The sequence below is a fragment of the Strigops habroptila genome, chromosome 7 (assembly GCF_004027225.2).
Source record: "Strigops habroptila isolate Jane chromosome 7, bStrHab1.2.pri, whole genome shotgun sequence".
In the NCBI taxonomy this organism is placed as follows: domain Eukaryota; kingdom Metazoa; phylum Chordata; class Aves; order Psittaciformes; family Psittacidae; genus Strigops; species Strigops habroptila.
Window position 1 is genome coordinate 19108042 of NC_044283.2, and position 20753 is coordinate 19128794.

The window sequence follows — 20753 nt, forward strand, 5'->3', positions numbered from 1 at the left end:
TCATATATGAGCATTTACTCTCTTTCTCTGGCAGGAATCCTGCCTCATGCAATGCACGGGATAGCGTGGCTGCAGGGAGGGACCAGAGCTCCATGATACAGGAGCCTACCGTCTCTGTCAGACCCACCCCATGTATAATTTGGGAGCTGCTGTGTGAGGCAAGGGTTGGTATGAAGGGAACAGACGCTACCATCCAGGAAGCTAGGAATGCTACTCTGGAAAGCTGGACTTTAAGTTTGTGGAAAAGGCAGGGATAAATTAACTTTCGAAAGGTGATCACCCACTGGATCTAATCCTTATTATCAGAGCACTGAGCTGGAAAGCTAGGAGCTTGATTTGCAGCACTCTCTGCTCATGTTGTGTATCTGAACATACATACCCAAAGTGGTCCAGAAAGAGCCAAAACTTGTGTACCTCAAATCTGCATTCAAAATTAGTAGGGACTCCACCTTATCGTGTGCCTCAGTTTCCACCCTCTACAGTGGGATAACACCCATCCCATCACCTTCCTGCAATTTTCTAAAGATAAATGGTTTCAAAGCACTGTATCACCAGAGAAAAGTTCTTAGAAAAACAGTACTTCTGTCTTCAGGGAATGCTTGAAATAGCACACAGGCAATACAGCAGGAACAGAGCATTCAACAATGAAGAGGAAAAAACCCGAATAGCTGTTCATTAGCAGCTGTGATGCTCAAGTACAATCTCTCCCACAACACTATCCATCCTATGCACTGGATAAAGTGAGATTTTGTGGCACAAGATGGTCTTTAATTCATGGATTGTACTACGTCATTATGCCTTTTCACACAGGAACTGCACAGTATATCTTACAGACTTCCACCATCCAGCTTAACTGTCACAATGCTAACATGTACAATTGAAAACAGGCCTTGAGACCAGGTTAAGCAAGTAGATTAGATAAAAAGCACCTGAAAACGCCCTCTGATTATTATTAGATCTAGCTAGAGCAACATTTGATGTATTATAGAAAGTTCTGATAAAGAATGTATGTTACTGCAAAAGCTAAAAACATTCCCTGGGCCAAAGAGACACCAAGTATCAACGGTACTATTTAAAGGACCATAGCTGACCAACATGACATCAGGCCTAGTATTTAAAGATCACTGTTCTGCTTATCAACTGTTTTAATTCAACTGATTATTCAACTAATAGGAAAATAAAAGTGGGTTTGTTTTATTTCAGGAATACTTTTAAACCAAGGGCATACTTGCTGGTAAACAAAGGCAGGTGAATACATTCCTACACTCTTCCCAGCTGCCAAGCTCCTCCAGATTTTGGAGATACACTGTATAGATGAAAAATTGCAATATGCACCAAGCTCCTAAAACTCAACAGCACACAGCCATTCCCCATGCAGAGTGGCACAAAAAGTGGCTCAAGTGTATCACTGCCATATAACTGCTGACTGCGGAGGAGCTGTGCCCTACTACCCATCTACTCCAGTCTTCCCATCACTTGAGAGTCCTGATCTCAGCCTTCCTTTCCTCTGCTCTAGGCTTTATTCCCTCTAAGTTTACATTATCTTGAAGGACTGGTGCATGCCGAGGTTTACCAGTGATGGTGGCACAAAGCAAGCTCAAGAGAATCACGGGGTTGGCTTTTAGCAGATGAGATTTGAAAGTGAATGGTTGAGACTGGGGTGGAAACTTCAGCATGTTTTCTCAGGATGGAAAACTTTTCCTCAGGATTTCAAATTCCTTTCGATTACAGATACACTAAATGCTTGCACATAAAGAAAAACCACCAAACAAACAAAAAACCCCAACCAACCAAAACAAAATACCCACAAAACAACAACAATAACAAAAACCAAACTAACAAAAGACCCAAAACGCACAAACCAAACAAAGAAAGAAAAACCCCCAAACGCAAACCCCACATGGTCATCAGAATCTAACACAAAAAGTTACTTGGCTGACATTAAAAAAACCAGCTGAAGTAGAAAACACAGCATGAAAAGCTTCAGCCCAGAGCTGAAGTTTGGCAGTGTTACAAGGCAACAGAAACAGCATCTGATGAGATTTGACAGGCAGCTTTAATCAAAACTGTAATACCAGCCTCACCTCGGACAAATACGTAAAGGAAAGCACATAATGCCACCAAGTAAATACTTTCAGTAACTGCAGATTTAATTAAAAATCAATGATTAAGCAAGCAAAAAATGAATATTTATGACTTGTTACTACTCACCAGAGAACTATTCACTACAGTTTCACATCTTATTTTTAGCAAAAATACCAGCTGATCACGATTATTATAACAAACGATCAGTGTGGCTGTCAAGTTTTATCAGATGATGACATGGATAATAATGTCAAAATTAAGCCACAATCTATTTAGTTTCAGGATTAACAAATAAACAGTTTATGATGCTTCATGGTTAGCTGAGTGAGAACCGGGCACACCAAAATGCTATGCCCATTAAAGAGCTTATCCAAATGCCGAGAGGCAAGCATAATAATCCATCTCCATCCATTATGAAAAACTAAGGAAAAAAAAAAATCAAGGTTATCAGCAAAACAGTATCTGCTCCTACTGTCAAATAAAGTTAAGCTTGACTTTGGAGAGATGTTAAAGCTTGCTATTGGGGAGGGATTTTTAACAAAACACATGCAAGACTATAAAAAAAAGCAGTCAATTTCTCTGGGAAAGCAAGTCGGGTATTTCAATTTACTGGGTGCAGTCATGAAGCCATTCATCTAGATATCAGCTATAATGCAGTAAAGTGCTAAACCAGTTCCACAGACTGCTTCCCTACTGTGCATTTTAACTGAGGTAAAAAGAGCAGGAGGCAGTTAACTGTAACATAGATGGCATGAGTAACTTCTCATGGTATAAAGTTATCTGGCAGGAAAACTCCTTTGAGGTGTAAGACCTGATCCCTCACCCTGTGCAATCTATTCAACAGTCAGTTTTCAGTCATTTCTTTGCTATTTGTACTGGGACCATGTAGCCATTTTACTTGTGGATGATTCACTCACTCTCTGTGACCACTGAAACTTTGCCTTCTGCTAACCCAGCATGAAAATTTATTCCTTTTTATTTGGAAAGAAATGAGTGCTCAGCTCTCATCATGTTCCTCGTGTTCCAGGTGCTCACCTTGTACTTCAGTTTTCAGTGGCTTATCAGTAAATGCTAACAACGGTGACCTGGACCGCTGTGTAACAGGCAAGGTTGGGTCACTGAACGTTATGGTATCCTTTCCACCTGAAACAATCCAAGTGTTAGAACCATTAATTCACCGAATACATCCATTGCGCACTAACGATATTCAAACATATCCTACAATATTTTTGCAGTGTTATGGAAAAGTACAGAACAGGATAAGCATCTCAAATGATCCTTCTACAGCATGGAAAAAATGCATGTTCCAGCTCCAGTACAGAGTAAGTCAAATACAGGAAAAGTGTATGTTTTTACCCCCAGTACTGAGTAAAGGACAGATTTTGAAAGATGACCAGGTGCTGTACGCAGCAAATTGTATTGGCAGTTAGCATTCAATTCAGCATATTAATAATCAGATCAGACCAGAAGTTTTACAAAGAGTAATGGATCATTTGCATGCTATTAACCAGCAAGCATTCAGCACTGACTCTTTACTCTCTATTACTGTGCCTCAGTGACGAACCTGCTTGTATCACATATGTAGTTTTACGCTACAGACTCACATATTATCCTACAATGCTCCCTTAAAAAAAAAATAAAAAAAAAATTAAAAGCTTAACATAACTAAGTACTGAGGGAGTACGGGATTTTAATCTGAAAATTCCAAAAGCATTTCTGAGCATTTTCATTTTAAACCAAATGGAAAAGGGCAATTTTCCAGCTCTTTTGCAGACAAAATAGTGCAAGAAACTCTCCAGCTGAGGACTCTGCTGTAGATGCCTAATCTTTACATATTTTAGTAATACAGAAAGCAACACCTGCAGATCCTTCAGGAAGTCCTCTGCTGTTCACAATGCTCACGTTTTCAGTGACTGACACTACCTTAAACCTAGAGGGGAAATGGCAGGAAATGTGCAAGATCAGCTAAGCGTGGTGTTTGTGTGGCCTCCAGAACAACTGCCAACCCGTTAAGTAATGGCTGGGGAGGCAGCAAGCTGCTGCTCTATTTATCTCCATAAGAATGGACATTTATGTAACAACCACTTCTCCCCTCTAAATCTGCTTGTACATTTCACCTTAAGGCAACATCCTAAATCTAATCACCCATCCAAGACAAAGACTTTCAAAAGAGCACCAGGTCAGGAGATACCCAGAATAAATCCAGCTCTGAGAAAAGTTCTGGTACCTACTAAGAAATAATGAAAGTCAAGCTGTTCCCATGGAGTCTAAACTGGACCACCCCAATCCCTACCTACTTTTGAAAGCACAGGCTGTAAATACCTTGATCCTGAAGGAATTAATGATGTTTTTATATCTTTAACATGTTGGGGTATATACTCTAACAATATGAATGCAATTAATGCTTTTGAAATGTGGATCTTGTCACGCTTTGATCTCCCTGCCAAGTATGCATCAGAATTCTGCCTTCACCATAGCAAGTAACAAACAATAATATTAACTAACAGCAAAGAGGAGAACCCCCGCCCTGAGTAAGGCAAAACTAATCAAAACAGGAGGAAGAAAAAAGGCAAACCAAATCCGATGGCTATTTGAAAATGCAAAAGCCCCTAAACGAATGCACTTTCCTGTAACAGTGAAGGAATTTTGTGTTGGAAGAAGAACTAAATCATTCGGGGAACTAGTGGTATGAAAACACCCAAAAGATACTCATACAAAGTCAAAAGTGGCCACATATGCAAAAAGATACAAAAGAATGCAACAGAGGAAGTAAACTTTAAAAAGCTTAATTATGAATAAAAATTGAGGGGGGAGGGAGGGCTTTAACAGGAAAGTAGAAGCAAAGTCGTCTTCTTTTCTTTTTGAATTAAAAATAGTAAAGCCTGAGCTGAAGTCCCTAAAGATTGCAAGACAAGCTTCAAAAAAGAAACTTCTTGACTTTCAGCCAGCATTTACACAGTAAACAGATTTACTTCCACATTTTTCTCTGACAACCAACTTGGTTACAGAAAATAACGCTAAGCTCGGTATTCGCATACCTAAGCAACAGATGTGGCCCAAAGAGTCTGATGCATACTTATTTATTAACAGTGACTCACATCCATTCATGAAGGAGGGAGGGTATTGCTGCACTATATTCCGTGAATCATGGTCTGAAGTTGGATTACACACAGGGAATTTCCATTAGCTGCCGTGTAAGCTCAATTTCATAACTTACACAGCCTTATGTTCTTCTATTTAATGAATTTTTCAAGGACTTTAGTGAAAAGCATACAAATCTCAAAATATATATATAAGCAAACAAATAAGTTTTCAGTAGCAGTAAATTCTTCAGTTTCTTCTCCAGAGTTGGGTATCCTCTCACAACCTCTGCTGCACCCCGCACCACTGTAACTGGGTATACTGCTGGGTATACTCAGCAGCTGTTGAGCCCATTATTTTTCCCTTGCCTTTGCTCCACGCTGATTACTGCAGAGCAAGAGGCAGCACCGAAACTTTCTTATCATCCCAGGCAGAAAAAGGCTGAGTCATGGATGGCTCTTTTCTTAGACCTTTTTTTTTCAGTGGAAATCTGGAATTTTCAGAAAAGGATAGATTTAAAAAAATACAGAATTACTTACTGTGAGAGGAATAAGGTGGTGTTTACTATGAACTATTACTGAATGCACAATACATTATGTGTGCATATTTGAACCACAATGTACCTAAGACAAAGCAAAGAATTAAATGCTTCTGCGAACATCACATTCTCTGCTTCCTTCTCAAGGCAAACAGGCTCCTAAAAAGAAAATCAGAGCCAAATCTATGCCCCAGCTTGTATTCTTTTCAGCAATGAACCTCACAAGAGATTTATTTAATTAAAGCCCATTTTTCAGACAGGGGAAGCTAAAGTTTGTGGCAGGCAGAACTTCTGCAGAAAATGAAATACGCTACCAGCTTCACCTTTCAAAAATTAAACATGCACTCTTGATTTAGCTTCCCCATAGCTCAGTCATGCATTGCTCAAAAAGCAGATGACAAATATGTCACCTAACAAAAAATTAGAAGCGGTCAAGCTCTTTCTTCAATAGGATAAAGTTTATTAACATCATTTATTAACACCATTTGGAAGATATTAATATCATGGTGACAGTGGATGTTATAAATGTTATATGGACAATGATGCCTAAGTAGGAACATTAACTTCAGATTAAAACCCTGCAATTTATAATGTGCATTTCTTTTTGTGCTAGACTGAACATCAGCTTTCAGCTCCGTATTTTTTCCAATGAAAAGAAGTTAAACTCCCAAGCAGATAATACTTTTTCTCTCTGCATTTAAGACTGACTAGCTGAGATAGTCCCCATGTTCTGCCCCTCACCGAAGCCAACATTCAGCTGCAGAGTCCACTGTGGTAGTTCCCACACTATGTTATATGCTGCTGCTCCATGGAGCAGAAGCTTCCCATGCTCTGAAAAGAAAATTGGTGACCCACCAGGTGTTGCAAGGCTGTTTCTGACCACCTTGGGACTAGAGTGCACTTGGAAACAAAAGTGCACTCTTTATTTAAAATGCAAGCATCAAATCAACAAACCTTGGGGCTCAACAGAACTTGCAATCCAGTGTAAAATTCCTTTATCACTATTTCCTTTCTTACTATTTTCCTCAATTTAAAGAAATTGTCTTGTAGAGCAGTCTCTATTTCTCTTGTGGTCATCTAACTCACTTGACCAAACATCCTAACGTGCCGGATACAAAAACATTCAGATAACATTTCTGTTTATTTACATGCAGTGACAATATTTAATGTACTGCTAAAATCAGTTACTAAAAATATAGGTTAAGCAGAACCTACTCCCAAATCCCACTGAGATATTGTAGCTCAGGCCTTCAGGCAGCAAAAGAAAGGAAGGAAAGAGACAGTTGTTATTGTACAAACATTCATTTGATGTCTTACTTACATACAACAACAATGGTGCAAGAAGTTCCCACTGTTCCTTTGTTTTAATATATTTTGAAAAGATTAGAAATGCTGCATTTATTAGTGTATGAATTTCATTGAACACTACTTTTTAAAAACAAACAAAACCCAACCAACCAAACGAAAAACCCAACCAAACAAACCTACAGTACCTTAAACTGGTGAGCTTATGATACACATCTGTATTAATGGACAAAACCACATTAGCAGGGTCTTAGACAAATAGTTCACCTGCATCTTTTGGAGAACATGGAGGGGAGGGACAAATGTGCTAAGTACCCTATGTATGGTTAAGTGACTAACTGAAGAGTAATCCATGCAAACAAATTTGGACCTTCAGTTCTGGAAAGCATCAAGAGAGCCAGTTCCAGAAAGGTGATTGCAAGTTAAAGTGGAAATACACCACATCAGGCCAAACAGCTGAGCACCGCAGGTTTGTCACAAGGTGTCTTCAGCTCTGTCAAATGTTTTCCTCTAGATGGAAAGGTTAGGTGGAAAAAAAAACCAGAGCCAAAAAGACAGAAGCCTAAACCACACTATCTCCCACGCCCAGTAGCACTGACAGGAAGCCATAAACAACAAAGCCTAATGATGCAAACACCAGCAATGGAGTAGCATAATTTACAGTGGTTAAAGAAGACACAATTAGGTGTAATGGCAAGAAAAGAAGCAAAAAGTAAATGTAAATTAAATATCGCACATTTTCCTAACAGCGAGGTCTATTAGGAAACAGATTAATCTCCCATTACTTGAGTAATTCAAAACCAAATACAATACTTAAGGTGCTACAGGGAATAAGCCTGTTCTGGAGAGATGGACTAGAAAATTTAACATCATTTACATTTCCAATCTCTTAGAGTTTATGATTTTACAGAAAAAAAACATTAAAAATACAGTGATAGAATCCATGGAAGTTACAAGAAGTACAAAATTAATAAATACAACTTGTTGAAAAACATAATGGCCAATATCCTGTGTATCATTTTAGACAATGTTTAAATAAAATAGTTCCCTTTTGTTTTTTGCCTGCAGACTATGGAGACAATTCAATTATTTCCAGTGTTTAAATTTATTTGTTTCCAGTATAGATATCTGACTTCAAGTTTAAAGAGTCCCGTGGTTTGTGGTTTCAACTTCACATTTATTAGGCGTTTCTAATTTTGCAAATGTGCTGAACAACACATTCACAAAATAACTGTCATTAAAAAAAAAATACAGCCAAGGTTTTCTTAAATGCAAACATACCACTGAAAACTAAATAATGCAAGCTGTTCTCTTGAGTTTGTACTAACCTGGAAGACTCCATAAGCCAGCAATTTCCAAAGTTCTTAATTTCTTTTCTAGTTCTGCCACTCGATTACCTAGAATTCTTGGAAAAAGAAAACCAAAACAAAAGCCAGGGATGGTCAGCTGAGATGAGATTCCTTCTTATACTAAGGTAACCAAAGCCCAACTGCTTACATGACTACAGTTGAATTTTTAACTTCAGTAGTGCACTAAACCTGTACACAGTCATCTCTTTTCACTGATGGCAATGGACAACCTCTCCCAGAGTAAAATGAAAATTAAATACAGTTATCTAATCTATCCCAAGGATTTAAAAAATAAAAAAAGTCTGGGATGTACTGGACATTCAACCTTTGTCCTTTGGTAAAGACAAACAATAGCAACTCACAATGTATCTACTTCCTCACCTGTAAATATCTCTTCTCAGTTACTTTTACTTTCTCTACAGCGAAAAGCAGAAGGTAAAAGCTATGCAGACAAAATACAGAAAACTCAAGACAACATTTAGATTGATTTTGAAATTCTAAAACACAATTTTGGCATAGGCCTTTATTCACAGAGGTTTCTCTATCACTAAGATTGCTTAAAATGGCAAGGAATATCTTTTCCACTACATCTTTTTTTTTTGCGCCGAACTCTGTTTTCTACTTCACTAAAAAGCTTCAAGCTCTTTAATGCCTTTATCACCCACTCTTAGTTTTCACTGCATTTCTTGGGTCATCTCTTCTTTTGTATCTGATTCCTACAAAATGCTATTTGCAGCTAGCTCTCCTGCAGGATTTAACTTTTAGTCTTAATTCTCTCCCCAGATCAAATGAGAGATTTCTATCTTGCAAAGAAAGCTCTTTTTTCCAATGATTTTTTTGAAAGTGTTTCTCCCACAGGCACAGCAAGTCTCCTGGAGTCAGAAGTCTTTAAATAAATTCCAAACAATACTCAATAGGGTGAGAAACCTGGATAAGGCAGCAATTCTAAACATGACAGCAGAGATAATAGACAGCAAGTTTTACTCATCAAATTACAGCAACAGGATAAGTCAGTTAAATTTGAACTGAATGCTGAGAAGCAGCATATCACAACACAGCTAGGCAATAGCATCTTCCCATGCTCACCTGAGCTGTGTAATACTGCACTGCGTGCTCTCCAATGAGGGTTTTATGCTGCAGACATTTGAGCATACTGGGAATGTCATTACTGACAGGATGGCAAAATCTGGGAAGGACGTGAAGAATAGCAAACCCAGCAAATATCAAAGGGGCTAGAAAAACTGATTAACAAGGACTAAGTATTTTTTAAATCTCTACAGTGAGGGCTCTGCAGTGACACTATAAAAGCCTGTAAGTATTTTAAAGATTACAAAAATATCAAGATGAGAGAGAGAATGTAAAAGAGAAAAAGAAAGCTTTTAATAAATATCAAAGAAAGCACTGAGAGGTACTAGGGTGTATATCAACTAAAAAACAAACAGTCCATCACATTTACAAGCAAAGGAGAGAAGACATTTGGGAGCAGTTTTGTTTATTTCCCCATTGAACCTCAGTAATCAAATAGGTTACCAAGGTTATGATGGGTCTGTTACTGTCTTCTCCAGTGACAACTAAAATTGTTCCAGTCTAGATTTCACTTTCAGAATGCTTTCATCATGAGAGACTCAGCCTTAACAACTCTATTTTCACATCCCAGTGTATAGCCAGACATCCAGCAGCTGCGCTCTGCAGTACAAAGGTGATGGAGAAAGACACAGAGCAACTTTCAAGAAACTCTACTGGGAGCCTACTCCTATCTTTGTGTCTAAGGTCCCACCGGGGGCCAGCTGAAGAACATGGAGTTCCCCTGACTTAGAGGGGCAGGAAACAGACAGAGATTCCATGTGATATTAGCTTAGCCAGGGAGATGACAAAACAACGTTGATTTGGCTAACGATTGTCACCACAAATGGGTCACAAATTTAGCACTTCTGCCACGAACAGAAAAAATTATTATTTTCATAAGTAGTTCACCAGTAGTTCCAGGGCAGAAAACTGTGGAAAGATACTGCCCTCCCTCTCAGCTAGCCTATCACGGAAAGAAACTCAACCCTCTGCACCAAGCTCAGTTATTGCTACTGCTCTTGTTATTCAGACAATGGCAAAGTCACTTTTCTTTTACTTCTCTTAAATTTTTTAATTCATTTATCAGCTGTACCATACAATTTCTAAACGTTTTGGAGGAAATATATCCTGATAATTCCTATTGGATCGTCAGAAGAGGTGCTGAGCTATTTTTTAACCTTTGTTGCGGGTTCTCACATAGAAGGATCATTCTGCTGCTCTGAACAATGGTTGGCAAAAAGAGAGGACAATGCTTAACCCTATTCCTTTTATTCAGGAAGACAGCAAAATACATTCAATGATGTGTATGATTCTAGTTTGCTTCAAGCCACGTTATCTGAAGACAGCTATGAGAGAAATGAACCCTACATAAAGCTGCAAGTTCTTACAGAAACATTTTTTGAAAAACAGATGTGCAAGCAAACCTGAACATCGTGTGGCTTATCCCATTCCTTTCTTTCCCTTGTGAACTCCAGATAATTTGCCATCTCTGTATGTGCTGTGCAAAGACTGAGCTGTGATGGCCTGGAACAGTAGATATTTTTAAAGGGGCTGAATGGGTTGGTAGCATCAAATTCCCTAATCTATTTTCTTATCTCTAGCCATAGTGGACCAGATCCTTTGACTAAAGCACAAGGATCGTGTTGACAAAGCTGCCGACAGCTATTTCTGTGGTTCTCTGGTTGTGTGTCTAATGCAACAAGGAAGTTAGTCTAAACCTCCCTCCAGGGTAAGGTTTAACAGAAATCTGTTGTTTACGTAAGAGCAGCAATGCTCCCACTTGAATTCAGAAGCTCCCTTCCGGCTCTCCCATGCTTCCCAACCTACATGGCTGTAATCTGAAGGGAGCTGTGCCGATTTACAGCACCCGAAATCTATTCACCTCACTTTCAATTTAGATCTTGCTACAGAAGACATACGTGACTGTGACGGACCCTATTAACAGACATTTGGGTGATTGTGTCTGTATCTAGCTCTATACATCACACGGAAACATTTACAGACTGACACAATCTTTTTTGTAATTTTGGTCATGACCAAGCGCGCCCAAGTTAGAAATGTTAAAATTGGTCCAACATGTCTAAGTAGCAGAGCAGCTTCTACACTCATCTGGCTTTCCTGGGTGCTGGCAATTTTAGGAATAAATCGCACTAAAAAGAATGTCTAATAAACAGTTTACTGCTGGCGGAAGAATAAAGATTTTTAACGACTTGCTAGGCAGGGTTAGGACTGTTTATTTTTGCATTTAGGTAACTATTTAATCTTGCAACACGTTACTGCATAGAGAACTCATTTACAACTGCCTTTTCAAATTAAGCTAATGTGCTTGTGAGGAAAAACATAGGCTGTTACTTAAACTTAGCAGTACTGGCTACTAATCACCTGGGGAAAATGACCTGTTTTCTTCCCAAACAACTTCTTTTTTTTCTTAAAAGTGGGGCTAAAAAAACAAAGGCTGGATTTAGCCTACTTGTTCCTAGGCACATACTCCCACAGCTCCTTTTATCATGGCACATATTTAGAAAAGCAGCAATAATAATAGTGTGTGTGTTCCAAGAGCAAGTGGCAACGGATGTTTTTAACAACAGTATAACGTCAGAAAGTCAACTTCAACAGCACATTCAAATTCTAATCTACATTTTTAAAATCCACTATCTTGTTATTGCTTCAGTTAATCAGAAACCAAATCTACCATTCTGCTATCATAAACTTCCACAGCCATCTCTCAATCTGCAAGCAACAAAAGAAGTTTTGGTTTTAGAGTAACTGCTTAGAGGAAAATAAGTTCATATAGTCTGAAAAGTCTCATTTACTGATAATAAAATCATAGAATCATAGAATCACAGAATCGTAAGGGTTGGAAAGGACCTTAAGATCATCCAGTTCCAACCCCCCTGCCATGGGCAGGGACACCTTGCCCTAAACCACATGGTCCAAGGCTCTGTCCAACCTGGCCTTGAACACCGCCAGGGATGGAGCATCCACAACCTCCCTGGGCAACCCATTCCAGTGCTTCACCACCCTCACTGTAAAGAACTTCTTCCTTATATCTAATCTAAACTTCCCCTGTTGAAGTTTGAACCCATTACCCCTTGTCCTACCACTACAGTCCCTAAGGAAGAGTCCCTCCCCAGCATCCTTGTAGACCCCCTTCAGATACTGGAAGGCTGCTATGAGGTCACCACGCAGCCTTCTCTTCTCCAGGCTGAACAGCCCCAACTTTCTCAGCCTGTCTTCATACGAGAGGTGCTCCAGCCCTCTTATCATCCTCGTGGCCCTCCTCTGGACTCGCTCCAACAGCTCCATGTCCTTTTTATGTTGAGGACACCAGAACTGCACACAGTACTCCAAGTGAGGTCTCACAAGGGCAGAGTAGAGGGGCAGGATCACCTCCTTCGACCTGCTGGTCACGCTTCTTTTGATGCAGCCCAGGATACGGTTGGCTTTCTGGGCTGCAAGCGCACGCTGCCGGCTCATGTTAAGCTTTTCGTCAGCCAACACCCGCAAGTCCTTCTCTGCAGGGCTGCTCTGAATCGATTCTCTGCCCAACCTGTAGCAGTGCCTGGGATTGCCCTGACCCAGGTGTAGGACCTTGCACTTGGCTTGGTTAAACTTCATGAGGTTGGCATCGGCCCACCTCACAAGCGTGTCAAGGTCCCTCTGGATGGCATCCCTTCCCTCCAGCGTATCAACCGAACCACACAGCTTGGTGTCGTCGGCAAACTTGCTGAGGGCGCACTCAATCCCACTGTCCATGTCGCCGACAAAGATGTTGAACAGGACCAGTCCCAACACCGATCCCTGAGGGACACCACTCGTTACAGGTTTCCAACTGGACATCGAGCCATTTACCACAACTCTTCGTGTGCGGCCATCGAGCCAGTTTTTTATCCACCGAGTGGTCCATCTATCAAATTGATGTCTCTCCAATTTAGAGACAAGGATGTCGTGCAGGACAGTGTCGAACGCTTTGCACGAGTCCAGGTAGATGACGTCAACTGCTCTGCCCCTGCCCATCAGTTCCGTGGCTCCATCATAGAAGGCCACCAAATTGGTCAGGCAGGATTTCCCCTTAGTGAAGCCATGTTGGCTGTCACCAACCACCTTGTTGTTTTTCATGTGCCTTAGCATGTTTTCCAGGAGAAACTGTTCCAAGATTTTGCCAGGCACAGAGGTGAGACTGACTGGTCTGTAGTTCCCTGGGTCTTCCACCTTCCCCTTCTTGAAAATGGGGGTTATATTACCCTTCTTCCAGTCATCGGGAACTTCACCTGACTGCCAGGATTTTTCGAATATGATGGACAGTGGTTTAGCAACTTCGCTAAATCACTAATAGGTCAATCATCTATCAAATATCAAACCCAGAATTACCTTGAATGAAACAACCACCCCAAAAATATCACATTCTTTATCCAATAAATCTCACTTTCTTCAAACAACAATCTAAAGAGCAATCGTATCCTCCAAACATGCTCTTTGTGCAGGCAAAGCCAGGCAAACAGGATAGAGGGGTGAAGGACAAGACTTCTACCTCCTGATTTATATAAAACCTTTTGTCATTATAATTCTCACTAGCCCCACATCCTTCTCAACTTCCTACTCTGGAGAATGGAGAAATATCTTCAACAAAAGAATGCACCTTCTACTAGTACCATTTTATGGATCTGTTTTACTTGTGCACTGACCTCACTCTTACCCACGGTTGTCTTTGACAGGTGGGCAGTTTCTTCCCCATTTTCAGAAATCAGCAGTCTTAACTTGTAACTTCTTGCATGGCAGATAAGTGCCCCCAACAACCAGCTAATGCACCTCAAAAAAGGGATGTTTTTCCCTGATGTCCTATCTAGCATTTCCCTTTTTCACTTTAATGTTTTTGTGTCTTAAGTGTTTCTACTTGGAACAGTTCTCATTCCTCCCAGCTTCTTCAAAGCTTCTTTAATCCAACTAAAGCCAAAGGTGACAAAAAGAATCAGTATACCGTATAGGAGTGTTGCTGAGGCTCTTCATTCAACTTACCCAGGATTTATCTTTCTTCCCCTTTCTCTGCCCTCTGAAGCATCTTGAACTGAATACAACACTACAGCTCTGAGCATACTCCTGACCTGGGAGAGATGTAGGCTGTCACCTCCCTCTAAGACCTGAACTTCTATTGGTCACAGAATAATAGTTTGTGCACACATCCAATCTCTACTCCCATGGCTATATATGGTCATTTGGGTATGCAGATAAAAGAATCATATCTCCTTGTGGAGGCTTATCTCAAGAAAACCCATACTCAATAGTTGAAAGCAAGACAGTGGTATCAGAAAGTGAAGCCATCATTGCAGTGACATAGCTGAGAGGTGCAAGAGAATTAATGTGATCAAAGAGAGATATGAAATTAAGAAAGAAGTTTACTATAGTTATAGGCAAGAGTATGCAAACTAGAGCACTGGGTAATGATACAGTGTCTGGATGTAAAAGGCTGGTTATACCTGGAATAACAAATAACAAACAAAAGTTGTTCTCTGAATGTTTTCCTTCTAATGGTACACTAGCAGTAAGAACAGAGTAAACAGATGTTAGGCCTTCATTAGCACTGCTCAGTGCAGGAACTCCTCTTGCATTACATGACACACACACAGACATGAACTGACTGAGCTGCCATCAGTTAGATATGGGCTACATTTTCACCACTTTAGTCTCCCTTCAGCCGATTAGGCATTTGCTTTCTCAAGAGTACTACGAGTGGCTATAAACTGCTCCTCTGCTTCTGTTGCCACATCACTAAGAATTATGCAATAGAGTCTGCCTAGTATCAGAGTTATCAATTTTCAAAATGAATCATCTATTCTAGTGCAATACAGTTTACTTCAGTACTACTCCTTCCTTTCATGAAGGATGTCTGCTCGTTTCTGGCATCTGGTCCTGATGTGCTTTTGAGAAACCTGAATAACCTCTGATTACCAATAGTGACTCAGTGGTAAAGAAAAAAGAAAAAAAAAAAAAAAGAAAAAAAAAGGAAGAAAAAGAAGAATCCCCCCCCAGAACTGAGCACAGAATCATGAACTCTTCCCTAGCTCTGATTTTCATACTCTGTATAAGGACAATAATATCAGCATGTCAGAAAATGTGTGAAAAATGATTACATTCTGGCATGATAGGAGCTGTGCAAGACACAAAGAATTCTATTGAAGAACAGAACAGCTGAGAGTAAACAGACCCTCCCTGAAAGTTCAGTTCACATTTTAAGAAAAAAATCTTACAGTAGCGATCCAACTGTGTTTATCTTCTCCAACTTTTGGCAAAGTGAGCAACAGCTATCATTTGTATGACACACAGGCTGCTAGGCTGTGACAAATGTTACACTAAAACCTTTCAGATCCTTTTCTAGGTGCAACGTTCACTATGCCCCCAGTGTTCATCAGCAAATTCCTAGAGATTGGTAACAACCAATTACCACATACCTTCTCCAGTTCAAGGGTGTCCCTCCTCCCAGCAGCTTTTCTTTAGCCCTCCCTATGACTACCTGCTGTAAGTCCCCCCTGTGTTGTTATGGTTTGTCTTAAACCTGAGCAGCAAACCTTGCCCAGCAGAGGCAGACAGGTCTCTTGTCAACCCCAGACTTGACTTTGAAAATTTAATTTTTCTCTAAACACATACTTGATCGTAAAAACCAAAGAACCCGCTAGTTAATAATGACAATGATTTTTCTGTGAAAATGGATCTTCTTTCCCATTTCACTGAAACTCTCCCAAAACTATGACTTTTCCCAAGCTTGGCAAGTTCTATTTTACATAGAATTCATGCAACCTACTTGTTGGTTTGCCTTTGGTGTTGTATGACCATGTTTTTCTCATGGATAGTTTCCAGCAATGCAGTGGCCAGTGATTTAAGATCTGAAATGGACTGTGGTGTGGCTGGTAAGCTACATCCATGATCCTCCGACAACAACTCTTGGACTGTAATATTAAAAAATGCAAAAGAGTTTTGACTTCTCATGTAGAGAGACATGACACAAACATTTACTTAGCATTAAAGAACTTTCTCATTACTTAAGCTAATATAGATATTGTTCCTTTCAATTACAATCAAAACCAAAGCCCAGAAATGTAATCTTTAGCTGGCATAAAGATGGTGGCTTTCTAAGCTGATCATTATTCCACAGCAATTGCCAGAACAAATATAGGCAGACATATCTTATGCTAACTTAATTCTGCTTTTGGAAAATTATTTTTGTTCAGAAGGAAACAAACTCACTCTTCTACAGGCCTAAAGATCAGTAAAAATTGGTCATTTCTCTTCCACTTACATTAAAACATAAGCCCACAAGGAAGCTTTTATATTACTTTTAAGAATAATTATATCCTTCAGGTTATTTAAGACTGATGCGAAAATATAGTCAACCATGAACTTCTCCTCTGCAGCTTTTAGAGCCTGTACCTCTCAACTACATCAGAAAGTTTGGTAGTATTGCTAACTTCTGTAACAAGAATCTGGCTGTGCCTCTTTATGTATATAACATAATCTATCTGTATGTATGAAAGTACATGGAGAAGAGGACAGAAGTCAAAAACAGAACAGCAAGTTTCAACCTACCATGACAAATGCTACTGATCTTGTGTGTGTGTATGAACACACCAACACCTAACAGTAGGGTGCCAGGTGTACTGTTTGGCTCGAAGAATTTTCTCTTCCCCTTTCTTTCCTAATCTTGATATTTTCTTTGAAGGGCGGAAAAAGAAATTACTCCGTTTTGGTAACCATGAAGAAACATGGGACAAAAGGCTTTCTTGCAAAACATCAGAATGTAAAAGCTTCTAAAAACAGTAGCAGATAACCTGACTTAGGGTCCCACCTCTACCACCTAGTCTATTTTTCATTGGACCATGAATTGTGATTGCCATTGTTAGCAGAGCAAAGAGATGAATAAACAAGTGATTTGTCAGGGTCAAAGTTGCAGAAAGGTTTAGAGATTAAAAAAAAAAAAAAAAAGAAAAAAGATAAAACTGACAGGGAAGAGAATGAATGGCAAAAGGGTAACAAAAGGAGAAGCAGTACTGAAGAGGCAAATTTCATATTGTCAAGTCAACCGAGAAAACAACAAAAAATTAACACGTAATAATAAACAGGAAAGAGAAGAAAGATTTTGGTTTGGTTGGTGAGGAAAGGGTTACTGAAATTAAGAGGTAAGGCAGAAGGAGGAAGGAATTCAGTGGGATATGCAACACCATGCTGCACTGATGTAATACCTTGCTTTGCAGACAGGACTCCAGTCAGAGCACTGCTACTGGATCTACCGTGAGTCTTTGAATTCTTTCGTCTCTCTAGTGCAGTCTAAGGAAACAACAAATATCTTATTTAGAAAAACAGTAGCCAACAAATCCTTTCATTAAGAGGAAAGAATCTGGAACTTTGTATTTTGGTCTCAGAACAACTCTGCAGGGCCTGGAGCTTACACCCATAGTAACCCATGGGAGTGTGATTCCTGGAGTATTACTGTCCAGCCAGAACAGTCTTTGAAATGTTACAAAGACTCATTCTATCTCACTGCTCTTCACTGTAGTCTCTCCCACCCACAACCCCAATACATTTTTAAGACTTGCCTATTGTTTAATCGGCTGAGTGCCAGTGAAGATACTGCAGTATCTTGTAGAGGATATCAGTTGGGAACAAAATCAGACTTTTCCCAGCATTTCTTTGGATAGGCTTCAAAGGGAAAGCTCAGGCTCCTCTACCAGTTTCTAGAAGCCCTTTTAGTAGCAAATACTGACTTTCAGGAATTAGCAGCAGAATGATCCTGCTACAGAGGTCCAGCTCTTCCAAAACAATTACAGTTCTGTGAAACTGAGTCCACCAAGATGCTCAGTTCTCACCAGTAAACTAACTCACACTTCGAGACACCCAGCTCATAAGCGTGAACAGACACTGAAATGAACTTGGTACTTTGAGGAGCTTTGCTCATGCACAAAAAGCAATTAGTGCTGTGACTGTTTCATAGTGACCTAAATGGTTAAGAAGTCCTATTGACAGTCCTAAGACAACCCTTCTCATGCCCTGACAAGCAGCCCTCCCCTCTCACACCCCAAAATCACTTGCAGAAGGAAATGGAGTGCTTGACTTCAGGGAAGAGCAAGAATATTTTGCCCTTAGGATTCAGTCCTGAAGGTTTCATGCCAAACAGCATGTATCTTAACCCAGGAATGGAAGAACAATGAAGACTTCTCAATCATTAAGACACCTGAAGAAATGTGTGGCCACGAGAGAACAGGGAAACCAGGCCTGTTTGTGACAGCAGCACAGCTGCAGTCATTCACCACACACTGCATGACCTGCTACTTTTTACCTATCATCAGGCTGGAAGGCTGATCACCCTCCCAGCAGCAGGAGGGCTTCCACACAGAACTTAAAGATACTTAATTCATTTTTCTAAATACTCAGTGGGTAGCCTTTTGTACTACATCAGCTAAGAAGCCTACAAGGAAGACTGAGCATGTAATATGTATAGATACTAATATGGTCAGAATGTTAATAGTGGATTTTTCTTTGAAGACATGGTTTTGTTCTTTAAATGCATATGAACATGAGAATGAACAATAACCTCCATGAACAATAAAGCACAGTTTAGATGATACACTGAGAGGATCTTACCTTATACTTAGTAATATTAGACTTCAGAAGGTTGACTTCCTCTTGAAGTTGTTTTAATCTTTCTTGAAGATACCTCAAAAAGAAATGTAATCCTTTACTTCATGTTACCTTCAAGTACTGCCTCAAGCACTCCCCTTTACTATTTGGCATGTCCTGTCTTTGAACTACTGAGAGGTTTTTTCCCTCTGCAGTTCTGTGAGGGATAAAGTAACAAAATCTTACTGCTCTTGACACTATAAAACTTTAAGTAGGGAAACAAATGGCATCAGGAAAGGAGGCTGCTCTTCAGTTTGATTTGTCAAGCACGATGCACAACCATTTTTATATCAGTCCTTAGGTTTTGGGGGAGGGAAGCTAAAAGGATACATTTATGGCTAGATGAAATAGGAAGCATTTAGTTGTGTCCTCTGTACTTGAAGGTTTGTGAGATGGACACATGAAGATTTGTATACATGTCAACACAAGACTCAACTATGCAGAACATTTGCGTTGCAATATCCATCACTTACATGGCACTTCTCATTAGCAATCACAAAGTAGAAAATTTAACAGTAGAGTTGAAAAATAGTATACAGTTAACGTAAACAGTACAGTTCTTCCTAACAGAGTTTATGCACTTGGATTAGATGGCTATTTCCACATAGGAAAATAGCTTTTTCATGTATAAAGGGTTTATAAAATACCCTCTTTCATGTAGTGCAACTGCAGCTGAATTAGGGTTTGTGACAATTTAACTATTTCATAGGAAAAAAAAAATCATCTCACTGCCAGGGGAGCAGGGGGCTTAAACTGATACAGAGCTCTGTAGGCCACCAAAACAGAAAAAAAATCTGCAGTTGCTGGGAGGAAGTAATGCCTTTGGTATTACACTTTCCTACCTGAAGCGTAAGTGTCTGTAAATGGAAAGTGTCTTACAAGATCTATTTCACTTTAAGGTAATTGTTGTTATTAAGGGAGGTGCCTGCTATGGCTCTGTCAGTGACTCCTCTTTGTCATCCTTAGCAGAGACTAGTAACCACATTTCTTCCCAAGAAAATGGCAAAAATACCTTTTAACTTTTATTCTTGGATCTATTTTATCTAAAGTTTTGTTGTGACTGACTTCCTGATGCTCCTGTTAAAGCAATACCCTACTTGTTCTGGGGTAACAGTAAGGTTTGCAGTGCACTTACCTGTTCTCCATACACAGAGCGTCTACGTCGATGATACGGTTTTCATGCCCTCCTAAGACATGATTAAGTTCTTGGTTTAGTCTGTCAGACTTATCTTGGTAAAAAGAGCGTTCCTCTTTCACATCTTGTAACTCATCCAGTGCAGCCTGAAGATCGTATCTCAGAGTCTCAATCTGAGAAAAAAAAAGGAGAGCTATATGACTATTTTGACATTTAAACAAATGACTACATAGCACCCAAACTGAAAACAACAAGAAGCACTGCATGTCTGAACAGGATTGATACTGGACAGTTAAAAGTCTTTCCAAAGCTCATAACCCCTGGTACTTTTACTCTATTTTAATATTATTTCATTATTTTGAAGGTAAGTAACTTTAGCAGTTAAACTTGGTTTACAAAATTTCTAGAAAATAACTAAAATGTAACACCTTAATCCATACTATGATTCTGCTACAAACATATGAAGCTGGTATTAGCGTGTAATTTCTAGGACTCGTGGAATGAACCCAACTGAGTAAGAATTTGGCAA

General features: G+C 39.7%; 1 protein-coding gene across 5 annotated transcripts in view; it reads right to left on the minus strand.

Annotated features, from left to right (window-relative positions):
• The window catches only part of CCDC149 (coiled-coil domain containing 149), a 51972-nt gene that overhangs the window by 4886 nt on the left and 26333 nt on the right, over positions 1-20753 (minus strand). For 3 of the 5 annotated variants that reach the window (XM_030492403.1, XM_030492402.1, XM_030492404.1), the window contains exons 6-12: positions 20225-20397; positions 19054-19126; positions 17655-17739; positions 16220-16364; positions 8338-8414; positions 6920-6952; positions 3121-3228 (exon numbers count right to left, since the gene is read on the minus strand). In XM_030492403.1, the coding sequence (XP_030348263.1) occupies positions 3121-3228; positions 6920-6952; positions 8338-8414; positions 16220-16364; positions 17655-17739; positions 19054-19126; positions 20225-20397 (694 nt within the window). The remainder of the gene's footprint in view (positions 1-3120; positions 3229-6919; positions 6953-8337; positions 8415-16219; positions 16365-17654; positions 17740-19053; positions 19127-20224; positions 20398-20753) is intronic. The other 2 variants (XM_030492406.1, XM_030492405.1) reach the window with 1 other exon arrangement.